The sequence below is a fragment of the Thalassophryne amazonica genome, chromosome 9, assembly GCF_902500255.1.
Source record: "Thalassophryne amazonica chromosome 9, fThaAma1.1, whole genome shotgun sequence".
NCBI classification, from domain to species: Eukaryota; Metazoa; Chordata; class Actinopteri; order Batrachoidiformes; family Batrachoididae; genus Thalassophryne; species Thalassophryne amazonica.
Window position 1 is genome coordinate 22,651,554 of NC_047111.1, and position 15,819 is coordinate 22,667,372.

Sequence of the window (15,819 nt, forward strand, 5' to 3'; positions counted from 1 at the left end):
GAACAAGATCTAAGATATGATTAAAGTGGTGGGTGGACTCATTTACTTTTTGAGCAAAGCCAATAGAGTCTAATAATAGATTAAATGCAGTGTTGAGGCTGTCATTCTCAGCATCTGTGTGGATGTTAAAATCGCCCACTATAATTATCTTATCTGAGCTAAGCACTAAGTCAGACAAAAGGTCTGAAAATTCACAGAGAAACTCACAGTAACGACCAGGTGGACGATAGATAATAACAAATAAAACTGGTTTTTGGGACTTCCAATTTGGATGGACAAGACTAAGAGACAAGCTTTCAAATGAATTAAAGCTCTGTCTGGGTTTTTGATTAATTAATAAGCTGGAATGGAAGATTGCTGCTAATCCACCGCCCCGGCCCGTGCTACGAGCATTCTGACAGTTAGTGTGACTCGGGGGTGTTGACTCATTTAAACTAACATATTCATCCTGCTGTAACCAGGTTTCTGTTAGGCAGAATAAATCAATATGTTGATCAATTTTTATATCATTTACCAACAGGGACTTAGAAGAGAGAGACCTAATGTTTAATAGACCACATTTAACTGTTTTAGTCTGTGGTGCAGTTGAAGGTGCTATATTATTTTTTCTTTTTGAATTTTTATGCTTAAATAGATTTTTGCTGGTTATTGGTAGTCTGGGAGCAGGCACCGTCTCTACGGGGATGGGGTAATGAGGGGATGGCAGGGGGAGAGAAGCTGCAGAGAGGTGTGTAAGACTACAACTCTGCTTCCTGGTCCCAACCCTGGATAGTCACGGTTTGGAGGATTTAAGAAAATTAGCCAGATTTCTAGAAATGAGAGCTGCTCCATCCAAAGTGGGATGGATGCCGTCTCTCCTAACAAGACCAGGTTTTCCCCAGAAGCTTTGCCAATTATCTATGAAGCCCACCTCATTTTTTGGACACCACTCAGACAGACAGCAATTCAAGGAGAACATGCGGCTAAACATGTCACTCCCGGTCTGATTGGGGAGGGGCCCAGAGAAAACTACAGAGTCCGACATTGTTTTTGCAAAGTTACACACCGATTTAATGTTAATTTTAGTGACCTCCGATTGGCGTAACCGGGTGTCATTACTGCCGACGTGAATTACAATCTTACCAAATTTACGCTTAGCCTTAACCAGCAGTTTCAAATTTCCTTCAATGTTGCCTGCTCTGGCCCCCGGAAGACAATTGACTATGGTTGCTGGTGTCGCTAACTTCACATTTCTCAAAACAGAGTCGCCAATAACCAGAGTTTGATCCTCGGCGGGTGTGTCGTCGAGTGGGGAAAAACGGTTAGAGATGTGAACGGGTTGACGGTGTACACGGGGCTTCTGTTTAGGGCTACGCTTCCTCCTCACAGTCACCCAGTCAGCCTGCTTTCCCGGCTGCTCGGGATCTGCCAGGGGGGAACTAACGGCGGCTAAGCTACCTTGGTCCGCACCGACTACAGGGGCCTGGCTAGCTGTAGAATTTTCCACGGTGCGGAGCCGAGTCTCCAATTCGCCCAGCCTGGCCTCCAAAGCTACGAATAAGCTACACTTATTACAAGTACCATTACTGCTAAAGGAGGCCGAGGAATAACTAAACATTTCACACCCAGAGCAGAAAAGTGCGGGAGAGACAGGAGAAGCCGCCATGCTAAATCGGCTAAGAGCTAGTAGCTACGCTAAGCTAGCGGATTCCTAAAAACACGCAAAGTGAATAATGTGTAAATAATTTAGAGGTGATTCAGCAGAATGAGTGCTTTAGTTAAGGCACGTAAAGATTACACTGGGAAACAAATCGTAATATAGATAACTAGATCAATCTAACTGCGCAGATTAAACAGCTAACAGATACAGAAAAACACCGCTGTGCTCCGGAACAGGAAGTGATACAATACCGCAGTGAGAGCCAACCACCAGAAGTGGAAAAGTCAGAAGTGGAATCACGTTGTAAAAATGATTGTGCTTAAAGCCAGGGAAAAAATAAAGCCAGCAAGCCACGGATGGAACAGAAGCCAGAAAGAGCACAGAGACAGCTGTCCATGAAAGGACAACAGCAGCGCACGTGCAAAAAAGCGATTTTGCAGAAATAAACGGACAAACAAAGTTTTGTGTGTTTAAAACCGCAAAAAAAAAAAAAAAAAAAAAGCCAGAGAGCCGCGGAGCCAGCGAGGAGCACAGAGGCAGCTCTCCAGGAACCCGTGGTTCGGGTCTAGCTGGTCTGGTGCATTACAGGTGGACTGCAGCCTGGCGCACAGGGCACAACTGCAGGACTGTGATGGAGTGTCTATTTTTGGACTGCGTTTAAAAAATAAAATAAAAGCAGGGACATCTTTAAATGCTGCTGTGAATCTGTGAATTGAAAACCCACACTTTAAAGGGACCAAGTGTGGGAGGGCTGGAGGTTTGGACAAAACTCATGCCTAAACGTGCACCAACATGGCACTACATGGCTTAGTGTGGCTGATGCCAGCCATTCGAGGCTGTAATGACAGGTCGGTCGTGGCTGACTAGAGGCTGCTACGCGGCACATGCGGGGTACAGAGAGGCACATAGTGGATACATGTTAAGATGAAAACGTGGGTCATTCTTCAGATAATCACCCCACACCCATGCGTGGCTCCTTCTTCAGCCTTCATTATTTGGTGGGACCCAGGCTTTTCTCTTAAAGTATGATAATGTAGCCAGTTGATTATTTGCTTGTAGCTCGTAGATATTACAAAGTTTGACAACTCTAGTGTGATCAAAATCTTTTGCGGCATAAGTGATGTCATGGAGACTTAAATATAAAATATTTCCCCTGTTTGATATATACTTAAGTAGACCTGCATTGAAATACACTCAACAAAAATATAAACGCAACACTTTTGGTTTTGCTCCCATTTTGTATGAGATGAACTCAAAGATCTAAAACTTTTTCCACATACACAATATCACCATTTCCCTCAAATATTGTTCACAAACCAGTCTAAATCTGTGATAGTGAGCACTTCTCCTTTGCTGAGATAATCCATCCCACCTCACAGGTGTGCCATATCAAGATGCTGATTAGACACCATGATTAGTGCACAGGTGTGCCTTAGACTGTCCACAATAAAAGGCCACTCTGAAAGGTGCAGTTTTGTTTTATTGGGGGGGGGATACCAGTCAGTATCTGGTGTGACCACCATTTGCCTCATGCAGTGCAACACATCTCCTTCGCGTAAAGTTGATCAGGTTGTCAATTGTGGCAATTGTGTTGGTCCACTCCTCTTCAATGGCTGTGCGAAGTTGCTGGATATTGGCAGGAACTGGTACACGCTGTCGTATACGCCGGCCCAGAGCATCCCAAACATGCTCAATGGGTGACGTGTCCGGTGAGTATGCCGGCCATGCAAGAACTGGGACATTTTCAGCTTCCAAGAATTGTGTACAGATCCTTGCAACATGGGGCCGTGCATTATCCTGCTGCAACATGTGATGTTCTTGGATGGCACAACAATGGGCCTCAGGATCTCGTCACGGTATCTCTGTGCATTCAAAATGCCATCAATAAAATGCACCTGTGTTCTTCGTCCATAACAGACGCCTGCCCATACCATAACCCCACCGCCACCATGGGCCACTCGAACCACAACATTGACATCAGAAAACTGCTCACCCACACGACGCCACACACGCTGTCTGCCATCTGCCCTGGACAGTGTGAACCGGGATTCATCCGTGAAGAGAACACCTCTCCAACGTGCCAAACGCCAGCGAATGTGAGCATTTGCCCACTCAAGTTGGTTACGACGATGAACTGGAGTCAGGTCGAGACCCTGATGAGGACGACGAGCATGCAGATGAGCTTCCCTGAGATGGTTTCTGACAGTTTGTGCAGAAATTCTTTGGTTATGCAAACCGATTGTTTCAGCAGCTGTCCGAGTGGCTGGTCTCAGACGATCTTGGAGGTGAACATGCTGGATGTGGAGGTCCTGGGCTGGTGTGGTTACACGTGGTCTGCGGTTGTGCGGCTGGTTGGATGTACTGCCAAATTCTCTGAAACGCCTTTGGAGACGGCTTATGGTAGAGAAATGAACATTCAATACACGAGCAACAGCTCTGGTTGACATTCCTGCTGTCAGCATGCCAATTGCACGCTCCCTCAAATCTTGCGACATCTGTGGCATTGTGCTGTGTGATAAAACTGCACCTTTCAGAGTGGCCTTTTATTGTGGGCAGTCTAAGGCACACTTGTGCACTAATCATGGTGTCTAATCAGCATCTTGATATGGCACACCTGTGAGGTGGGATGGATTATCTCAGCAAAGGAGAAGTGCTCACTATCAAAGATTTAGACTGGTTTGTGAACAATATTTGAGGGAAATGGTGATATTGTGTATGTGGAAAAAGTTTTAGATCTTTGAGTTCATCTCATACAAAATGGGAGCAAAACCAAAAGTGTTGCGTTTATATTTTTGTTGAGTGTAAATGCAGTCAGATCTTTGGACCAAAAAATGACTTATATTTACACATAAGATCCTTCTGAATGTAGTAAAGTAAATCTGCAAGCCCAGATCTGTCATTCAATGGAGAAATCTTCATTTAAAAATGACAAATTTACAGCTAAAATTTAGCCCTCCGCAAAACTGTCATCACATCCGGGACGCTGCCGAGACGTCAGGGAAAAGACCCTATCCCAGCATGCATTGCGCGCGCCAACTGTAATTTGTGGATTTACATCAGTTTGCATCTGCACCTTTTTCTTGTCTTATACGGAAGGATCTACTTTTTTAAAAATTTCATACTGTCATGCGGCACGTTTGGTGAGTACACATTTCTGTTATTTGTGCTTGAAAATTATTTTGGGGGTCCTTTTCATACGCCCGTTTGATTGAGTGGTGTTGCATTGAAAATCTGTCTTTCGCCTCCGGTACCGTCGCGGGGTACGGAGGCGGGACCCGCAAAGAATTCAAGTCATTAAAAAGATATAAACCTCTCTCTGCGGCTCCGATTACCGAGACGTGTGGCGCTGCGGAAAGTCTGTCCTTGCAGCAACAGGTGTTACCGGCCGCTCCGCATCAAAACAGCGAGCGTAGTCTCTGGACTTGTGCCAAGTCGGCTGCACCTCCATTCAGTACACAGAGAGGTGATGCCGGCTGCAAAGCAGACACGGGGGCGGTGTGAGTGGCCCGCTTAGGCGGTTACCGAGCACGACTCGGTAAGCGCAGCGGAGGCAGAGAGAGAGGCGTCGGGGAAGAACGGCGCCCGCTGTCGATGTCGCCGCTGATCTGAGCATGCAGAGCTGTATCTCACATTCATTGCAGCTTACTTTTGGATGCTGAAACCAGGATGTGTATAACAGTAACATTACTAACAGATAAAATCAGTTTCAATGCGGGATCGAAGATTTCTCCGCTGAATTACAAATTTGGGCTTGCAGATTTACTTTACTGCATTCATAAGGGTCTTATAAATACACATCAGCTATTTCTTTCTGAGATCTGACCATATTTATTTCAATGCAGGTCTACTTTAATAGAAAAACGATAAAACTGCTCATGGAGTTTTGTGACACAGTTTTCTCTGCAAGTTGTCTGTTGTCTAAAAAGGTAAGTTATTTGTCATGTTTACATTGCCATGGCTTAGTAAAACAGTTGCATTTTCTTTCCTTCTTGTCTGCAGCTGTTAAAGTATATGATAGATTTAACATCTCCTTATAATCGTTCAGACGAGCTACGCTCTGACGCAAAACGCTGACATCACCACTTGCTCTGTTCACTTCCTTAGTCTACTTGACGAGCTGCACGTCCTGTTGGTGAGCAGATCATGCCACGTAGCACGGCATTTAAGCATGAAGGATTTTTTTGAACATTTCAAAATTCCCTTTGCGCAGTTGCACACGCCGGCGCCCCCTCACGTTCAGTCTGAACCCGTTAAAGACGGGTTTACCTTCCTGCAGACACAGGTTGTATGCACACTTCCCCAAATGATGCTGATCTATGCTGACCTGCCACCACCTGTCAGAGTTTGGTACTGCAGCATTTTGGAAAAGCTTTTTCAACTCGGGGGGGGGGGTGAAAAATAACTGCTTGAAAGACACTGCAGAGACAAATTCAAACATATTAATAACTTGGAGGGGAAGTTATCAGATGCTAAACTGGTTTCTGTCATGTTTGGTTTCTCCTCACGTGTTTATGTTGATTTATTACACGACACATTTTAGTGTTTTGTTCGTGATGTTTCAGTTTATTACTGTACAATACAAACTTATTAAAGGCTCCCTGTAAATTTTCTAACATGTGCACAGAATGTGACGGATTCAGGTTAAATGTTCTCCGCTACTCAACATTGTCGGCCTGAAAGTAGTTTACAGTTAATTCAAATGTCTGTCTATAAATATATCAGAAAAAAACAACAAAATCCTCTCTTCAAATTACTTCTTGTCTACACAGCAGCCCAGTGTTATCTGCTTTTAAAAATATAAAACAACATAAACACAAGCAAACTGACAGGTTGTACTTGTCAAAGTTTGACTTGTTTCTGGTTTAAAATGCCAATGTCTATCTCTCTTTTAATAACATGGTCATCCCCTGAGGGCGCTGTAAGCTGATAAGTTTGGGGAGATTCAGTGTAAATATTTGTGTATTAGTGATGAAGTAAGTAAGTTCTTTCGGCTGCTCCCGTGTTTGCATTCAGAGTCGCCACAGCAAATCCAAGGTGCATCTGCATGTTGAACTGGCACAAGTTTTACGTCGGATGCCCTTCCTGATGCAACTCCACATTACATGGAGAAAGATGGCAGGGGTGGGATTTGAACCAGGAACCTTCCGCACCAAAACCAAGTGCTCTAACCACATGTTATTGAACAAAGAAGTCTGCGATTGTTCCATGGACAGTTTTATGAAAGGATGTCCTTGCTTATGCCTGCCTAAAAGTTTTGCATTTAGCAGCACACATTGCTTGGAATAATGTACTAAATTCAACTAGAAAAGTGTCGGCAAGACATTAAAAAAAAAATTAGGTGGCGCTTGTTTGGTTTGAATCATAATAGTAAGTCCCTTCGGCTGCTCCCTTGTTTGCACTCGGGGTCGCCACAGCAAATCCAAGGTGGATCTGCATGTTGAATTGGCACAGGTTTTACGCCGGATGCCCTTCCTGACGCAACTCCACATTACATGGAGAAATGTGGCAGGGGTGGGGTTTGAACCTGGAGCCTTCTGCACTGAAACCAAGCGCATTAACCACTTGGCCACCACCCAACAATTTTAAATTGTTCAGCAGGTATCTTGTGCTACCTGTCTGTGTCCTTGGTCAAGACTTTGGCAATTGTCTCAGTTCATCCAGCTGTAAATGAATTAGAAAATAAACTAGAAGCCCTGAAATGCTCACATCGCCTGCTAGATGGCCACAAAAACTGCTCAAATGTGCATCAAGGTCTTGACTGAAGTTAACTTTTAATAAGATGGGCTGGCAGCCAAACATCAACTCACAGGTTGCGTTCTTTGCCCTGATCAGCAACTTGTGGGTGTGTCTTAAAAGATGAAGAAATTCATCCCACTCAAGGCTTTAATTTGGACCATTACCGCCCACACCTGCAACGTGTGTATTATACTCCCCTCATTCCCGCAGTGCGTATTTTCAGTCCGCCCCCACCCGCGAAACGCTGAGAATTTATGCCCACATAGTAAAAGAAATGCATTATGGCTATTAACGACATTTAGGCTATTAATAAAGAGATTCATGGGGTTGTACTTTGTTTCACTGGCCTCTATGCCTTTTGACACAGTTGGTCAGGAATAGTGCTCCTATTTCATTGTTTTCATTTAGTTTAAAGACCGTTTCATATTTGTGTTCTATATATGGGCATGCAGTGTAACTCTCGCTGCATCTGTGTCTGTGTACCTGTTGCTGTTCCTGTCCGCTGCTCCTGTTAAAGATGTTCTATTTAAGCTAAAAGTAGCGTGTGGACACAGCATACTTTTACACTATTTTCATTTGTTGACCGCTTCCAAATCCAGGTTTTTTTTTTGTTTTAGTTTTTTTTTTTTTTTTGGGCAGCACGGTGGCTTAGTGGTTAGCACTGTTGCCTCACAGCGAGAAGGCCATGGGTTCAATTCCCGTAGCCTTTCTGTGTGGAGTTTTCATGTTCTCCCCGTGTTTGCGTGGGTTTCCTCCGGGTGCTCCGGTTTCCTCCCACATTCAAAGACATGCGGGTTGGGTGGATTGGACTCTTTAAAATTGTCCGTAGGTGTGTGTGTGTGTGTGTGTGTGTGCATGTCTGTGTTTGTTTGTCTATTTGTGGACCTGCGACAGACTGGCGTCCTGTCCTGGGTGTACCCCGCCTCGCGCTCTATGACTGCTGGGATAGGCTCCAGCCCCCCGTAACCCTTAATTGGACTAAGCGGTAGAAGATGAATGAATGAATGAATGTTTATTTTTTGGGGGGGGTTTTTAGCCGCCCACTCCCACCCGCAGTGAAGTTTTAACGACCTGATCCCGCAAGATTTCTGTTGGGTCTCATGGGACCCAGTCCTAGAGCTGGGTACCGAACTTCGGTTCTTTTGTGGCACCAACCGAAATGCTTTGGTAGTACAGAGTATCAAAACATGCCTTGTCTTTCGGTGCCAAGTTTCGGTACCCAGAGGTTAATTATGTGCAAGAAGAGCGGTCCGCAGCTGTCCTCCTCTCAGCATTCAAGTCCGCCTGTGGATGTTACAGAGCACGAGCAGCCTGATTCAAAATCTCCACCACCGGACTCACCACCGGACTCCGCTTCATCTGCAGCTTAATACGTGCATTGCTTTGAAGCTTGAAGTAGTGAAGCACTGCTCTGACCCACTGCTTCGTTGGTTCATTGCTTCGCTGCTTTCAGAAGCGGCAGATCTGCTTCTTAACCCCTCTCAAAGCCATTAATATATGCTAATTGTGAGTCAGTTTTGTGTGGATTAAAGTCACTAACTGGGACTCCTGTCCTGTTGTGAGAACAAAATGAGAATTGTCCTCCGTTCCGTTCACGCAGCTCCAAACACTACTCCACTCTCTGCTGGGTCAAAGAAAGATAGAGTCCGGTCGGAATTAATAACTTCAAAGCAAATCACCATTTTTATTCAAATAACACCTCTTTCCAGCTTTGATTCTTTACGTCTTTCATCTAGATTTTAACTTGGAAGGAGCAGATTTGAAAATTAAAGTCCAGGTTAAGCTCTTGTTCAAATAAGACAGCTAGTAAAGGGATCATATAGTGCAAAACAAGTATCGTGACATAAAGTCACCGTCAAAGTGTATACCGTGACATGAATTTTAGGTCCTATCATTCACCCCAGAATATGAAATTTTGTGTGTGTGTGTGTGTGTGTGTGTGTGTGTGTGTGTGTGTGTGTGTGTGTGTAAAATATCTCTTCCTTTGCCTGCTCCCGTTAGGGGGCGCCACAGCAGAATAAATCGTTTCCATCTCACCCTGTCCACTGTATCTTCCTCTGTCATACCAACTACCTGCATGTCTTCCCTCAGCACATCCATAAACCTCCTCTTTGGCCTCCCTCTTCTCCTCCTGCCTGGTGGCTCCATCCTCAGCATCCTTCTCCCTATATACCCTGGGTCCCTCCTCTGCACATGTTCAAACCATCTCAGTCTCACGTCTCTGACTTTGTCTTTAAACCGTCCCACCTGGGCTGTCCCTCTGATATTTTCATTCCTAATCCTGTCCATCCTCGTCACTCCCAAAGAGAATCGCAACATCTTCAGCTCTGCCACCTCCAGAAGCGACTGTGCTGCTACAGCCAAAGATTTTGCAAGTCAAATTGACACTTGACGGCCTGTGAAATTGCTGCTGTTCACATGTTGATGTTTGTTTTTTATTCTTTCCCCGCTGCTGTTCTTTGCATCTCATCCAAATGTGAAGTCCAGTGGGTGTAGAACCTGCACAGGAAGTGATTACCACAAACCTGCTGTGTACGTTGATTTATTTTCAATGCTTTGTTTGTGAATGTCTGCTGCATGTGCTGTATTTGGCTGATGACAGTTTGTTTTACCTCAGTTTATGTTTGGACTAACATGTTTTTGAATCTATATTCAGGTTGATTTTTTTTTTGTTTGTTAATCCAGTCTCAAAACAAGATGTCTGCAGGTCTCTAAAGGCTTAAGAATTATTAAAGCTGTGGTCCCTTTTGTTTTTGTTCAACATTTAAGTGACGGAAAAGTATTCAGCACCACCTGAATATAGTTTTCCATCATTCTAATAAAGGATTCGCAGTCTTACATCACTGATATAAACTAGAAGTGGTTTTGAATTTTGACCAACATGGGTTGAAATACAGCGATAAGACACCATGAAAAAGCTGTGGCAATGCCCAAAAATAAATAAAATGCACTAAAATTGGAGAAACAGTGACAGACGCACCATAGATCCTGTTAGGAAGAACTCTAGATAAAATGTGGACATATTTCACAGACACATTTTGCTGGATATCTGCTGGACCGGTGAGACAACGTGCACACTTCTGCTGTGCCATTTATCAGTATTTTACTTTGAGAAAATGCATCAGTGGGGAGACATAACTTTTTATCATTAGCTTTACCTCTTGCATAGCGCCACTTTTTGCTACCTTGCAATAGCAATGCGCGAACACTCCGTTTGACCACGCCTTATTTTAAGAATTGCATTGGCTGGGTGCATTGTGCACCATTTTGTACCGAGTTGGCAAGTTAAAGTTTATGTTATTTATTTAATTGTTCATTTATTAATTAATTAATTAATTCATTAATTTACACTTCTTGACTTTTTCCTCTTCAGGTGCAAGTTTTTTAGTTTGACAGAGACGCCGGAGGACTACACCATCATCGTTGATGTAGAAGGCTTTAAAGGTGAGTTGCGCTTATAGATTGTTACTATGGCAGCAGTCTCCCGCTGGCAGTATTAGAGCGCACAGCGGTGTTAAAGAAAATAATCACAGGGTGCACTTGGTGCCCCCCCACAGGGGCACCCCAAAAATTGCATACGAGTACATGTACCATTTTGAGTAAGCAGCACATTTCCGCATTTTCAAAATGTCACAAGAAACCACCAAAAAATAAATAAAACCGAAACATCAAATCTAGGCTTGCATCTTAGATGTACCTTCTGGCAAACTGTAGCTGAACTTTCAGGTCTTCTTTTTAAGAAAAATCTCCTCTATACCACTTCATCATGAAGCTGTATAACTGGGGACACATAAAATCAGCAATAATGATAATAAGATTATTAAAGCAAACAGAGCTCTGGTATTGGAATAGTATCGGTATCGGCAAATATACAAATTCAGGATCGACTCAGAAGTGAAAAAATGGATTGGTGCATCCTCAGTTCCCCTGTTGTAGCCAGTGATCCCAACAGCACCAAAATTGGCTTATTTATTCTTGATGGCATACCTTCTAAAGCTGATCCATTATCAGCTCAAAATTACAAGATGGCTGCCTTTTTCAAGATGGCCACCATAGTAACCTGTCAAATTATGAGGTCCTCTCATTTAAAAATGTAATTTTTTTGTTTTCAGAATGAGCAAATTGGTATTATTTGGAATGAAGATGAGTTCCCCGTCACACATAGCCGGAATCACGGAGAGTGGTGTCGGACTTTTGAATTGATGCACATCTGAAAAGTGTCGGATTTCAGTTCCAAAATGTTCTGACAGCCATCTGCGGAAGTCCAGTGCACATGTTCAAAACTCTCCGGGCGCCGTCGAGATGGGACACCTATCCGACAGCGGTCCATGTGTAATCTGATGACCATCTAACTGCAATTTAGGATCCAAAACAATTTGAGCGCATACAAGGGAACTTCGAGATAGATCTGGCACCGCAAAGCCTGCCAGTATGACCTGCACGTGCCACGTATAATAATGTCTAAGGAGCGCAAAGGAATTGTTGAAATGCATGTGGCACGATAATTATGAATTATTATCATGTACAGTGAATGTGAACAGTGGCTATCAAACTGAAAGCACCATGCACTACTGTGCACATGCCACTGCAAATCTGAACAGGCTGTTATATCCACAGTAGACCTTACAGGACAGATATTTGTCCATTCCTTCCCATGGGTGACTTAAATAATATGAACTATTGTCTTCATCATAACACAGGCAGCTGCGCCTCTTTGTGATGTGCAGAAACGCGTCAGCCTTGGGGCTGAACGGATCTCACGCTATAATAAATGATCACCAGCTAACTCTGTAGGCAATATGACACAGAACTTGTGGCAGGCTGTGACAGCATTAATAAACATGACTCTCACCTCCAACAGCGGTCCAGGAGTGTTTCACAGCGCGGACCTGGACGTGAAGCTGGGACAGCAGCCTGCGGTTAAAATCCTCTCACCCAAAATAAAAAATTAATCTGGTGTGATAATCCAAACATCGCGGTGTCCAGAGTTGCGTTGTGCTCCTTAAGTGAGCAAAAAAGAAAAAAGAAATTAAAGTTCGCTGGAAATGCTTCATCTGATGCATGGCACAATGCCAGAAAACTGAGCGAAGCTGCCCAGTGGCATGCATGCGCACGTATGCCCCGCGCGCGCTTAGTGGCCCATGCAGCGTTATGCATGCACACACACACACACACACATGATTGAGTGATAATTGTAGCCCCAATGGGTGCAGAGCACCCATGTGACACGCACACACGTGCGCTGCGTGTTTGTGTGTACGTGCGCTGCGCACTCGTGTGTACGTGCGCATGAGGAACATAGCGCTCCAGTCCAGTGTTTGCCATCCAGACATTTGATCGGGTGGTCTTCAGTGCCTTTTATGGTCATCTGACAGCAGTCTGTATCAGCCACCTGCTGTCTACATGCGCTTTGGATGCCATCATGCAGGTGTGGATGAGGCACTCTGTGTTCTGACAGAGCTGGCCACGCCTCTTTTTCCCCGACTGCATCAGATTATGGCGGTATTTGCCGTGTCGGACATGGTTCTGGCAGATTCTTGCTATGTGTGACAGGGATTTAACTATCATATGTGTAAGAATAAAGTTTGCTGTAAGCCCTTCCAGGGAATGCAACAGTAAATGATAACTATGGGAGAATAATGCAGCTCACTATAAAACGGTTCAGTGGCCGTGTCAGAGCCTGTGCTGGGACTGAGCGTTGACTCAGCGCTGTTTGGAGTGAAAATAAGGAACAAGAAATGTTTTATTCATCTTAACCAAGAGTTCCTATTTGAAGGTGGTGTTGGAATTTTTTTTTTTTCCCCATACAGGATACAGCTGACACGAGCACAACAAACCCATTAACTCGCTGCAGGTTGAGTCACATTAGTGTTAACGTCACAGTTTATAAAGTTGTTCTTTTTTATTCTTGGTGCCATGTTTGCATGCTGCTGAAGATTGATGCACATTTTGACGTGACTCCTGTTGTCCATTTTCAGAGCTGCCCGAGTCGGAGCACATCAGCGTCGCCGATGCCACATGGTTGGCTCTTAATGTGGTCTCTGGGGGCGGAAACACTTCCAATTCCCAACCCATTGGAGTCACCAAAATTGCCAAATCTGTGATTGCCCCGCTGGCTGACCACAACATTTCAGTTTTCATGCTGTCAACATATCAGACGGACTTCATTTTGGTGAGTCTGATTCCATATTGTGTGTGTGTGTATGTGTGTGTTTAAAATCTTGGATTGGTCAACATGTAGATGTCATCCGGATTGAAATTCATTTTAAAGAGTGATTACAGTATTTCTGATTATTGATATAAACAAGAAGTCAGACTGGCAGCATTATTCCCTTGAAGGCGGGTCTGCTGGAAGGTCACCACTCTGGACCCAGAGCTCTTCATCCTGTGGTGGATCCAACCTGAGGGAATTCCAGCTGCAGTGGTGCTTAGATCTGAATATATCATATAATAATATCAACAGTCCTGGATGGAAACCAACAAGGAAAGTATGAGGTCTCCTTGGCCTCGGGTCAGCATGCATAAACCTTTTTATTACATAGTAGTGTAAAATGTGTCACTGTGAACTTTTTTTAAAGTAACGGCATAAATCTTGATGCAGAGTTGCAGTAAAATCAAAGTGTGAGCAGAAAAAACAGCTGCACATTTCCATGAAAGGAGCCGGTTAGAAGCAAACGGCCTCTACCGCTCGTATATATATATATATGGTGTGTCAGAAAGAGATGCACCTCGGATTTGCTGTGATCACCCCGAGTGGAAAAACAAGGGAGCAGCTGAAGGGAAGAAAGTGTGTGCGGGGCGTTTTCTGGGTGGAGCTCCAGGGAGGGGGGGGTGACTTTTGCTGAGTGGTGTACCTGTTCAGGAGGACCCGAAAGTGCCACACACACACACACACACACACACACACACACACACATATATACATATATATCACCAGACTGTGATGACCTCCTCATTTTTTTGAAAAGGAATTTGTAGCTAAAACCTCAGTCCTGTTTTGTTTTCTTGTTTTTTTTTATTCCGTTTTTATGCTCACGGAAGATGTTTTTCCAATAGTACTGTTCATATTGCAGTTAAGTATTTTATTTAAAAATATTAAACACTGAACACTCTGCTTTCATTCAGGACCATGGGCAAAAGGTCCTTGTTTTCATTGTTAATTTTTGTCTCCCCCAACGAAGTTGAGCGGAGGTTATGTTTTCACCCGTTTGTTTGTTTGTCTGTTTGTGAACAGCTTGTAACCCACGATTTTTCATATATCATTATGGAATTTTTTTTACTGAAGATTCATACGCTGATAGGCAAGACCTGATTCAATTTTCAAGGTCATAGGTCAAAGGACAATGCTGGGAAAAATCGTGGAAAATTGGAAAAATCCATATCCTTTAACACTGAACAAATTTTCAAAAAAGACTATTTATTTCACATTTGTGAGTGTTATGTATATGGCATCCTGTATTGACTGACCAGATCTGATCCGGATTTGGGATTTTGTGGACATTTTAATTTAATATTGAAAAGCCCATTTGGTGAACATTTTGCATTATATCTCAATCAAATGGGCCTCAGTCACTCTCATGTGTGACAATGAGGTGCAAACTGACACATTCAATGAATAGACTAAATTTGATCCGCATTTGATCTATTTTGCAGATTTAGTGCATGTTTGATTTTAACATTGAAAAGCCTTTTTGTGTTATATTTTAGCTTATGAAAAGCCACTTCTAACAGGACTTCGACCTTGAAAATGTTTTCCAAGGTAAACATTTGTGGAATTGGAAACTAGTGTTAGTGGAGGGTTTGCGCTCTGCGAGTGCTGAGCGCTAGTTAAAAAGTGGAAAACCAAGTGATATTTGTCTCCTTCCCGCCTTTTTGTTGTTGTTGTTTTCAATCTGTGACTAAACCGTGTTCTGATCCGAGCCGTGGGTTTTGTGATCTGTTGCACCTCTAATACAACCCCTGGCAAAAATTATGGAATCACCGGCCTTCAGAGGATGTTCATTCAGTTGTTTAATTTTGTAGGAAAAAAGCAGATCACAGACATGACACAAAACTAAAGTCATTTCAAATGGCCACTTTGTGGCTTTAAGAAACACTATAAGAAATCAGGAAAAAAAAATTGTGGCAGTCAGTAACGGTTACTTTTTTAGACCAAGCAGAGGGAAAAAAATATGGAATCACTCAATTCTGAGGAAAAAATTATGGAATCATGAAAAACAAAAGAACGCTCCAACACATCACTAGTATTTTGTTGCACCACCTCTGGCTTTTATAACAGCTTGCAGTCTCTGAGGCATGGACTTAATGAGTGACAAACGGTACTCTTCATCAATCTGGCTCCAACTTTCTATGATTGCTGTTGCCAGATCAGCTTTGCAGGTTGGAGCCTTGTCATGGACCATTTTCTTCAACTTCCACCAAAGATTTTCAATTGGATTAAGATC

General features: G+C 43.5%; 1 protein-coding gene and 1 long non-coding RNA gene across 2 annotated transcripts in view; both read left to right on the forward strand.

Moving 5' to 3' along the window:
- The window catches only part of castor2 (cytosolic arginine sensor for mTORC1 subunit 2), a 50,985-nt gene that overhangs the window by 11,823 nt on the left and 23,343 nt on the right, over nucleotides 1–15,819 (forward strand). Inside the window, exons 2-3 of the mRNA XM_034177759.1 lie at nucleotides 10,749–10,819; nucleotides 13,354–13,547. Of these exons, the coding sequence (XP_034033650.1) occupies nucleotides 10,749–10,819; nucleotides 13,354–13,547 (265 nt within the window). The remainder of the gene's footprint in view (nucleotides 1–10,748; nucleotides 10,820–13,353; nucleotides 13,548–15,819) is intronic.
- LOC117516875 lies at nucleotides 106–8,681 on the forward strand. Its single transcript, XR_004562564.1, has 3 exons — nucleotides 106–116; nucleotides 4,923–4,929; nucleotides 8,487–8,681. It is a non-coding gene; the product is annotated as an uncharacterized LOC117516875 (long non-coding RNA).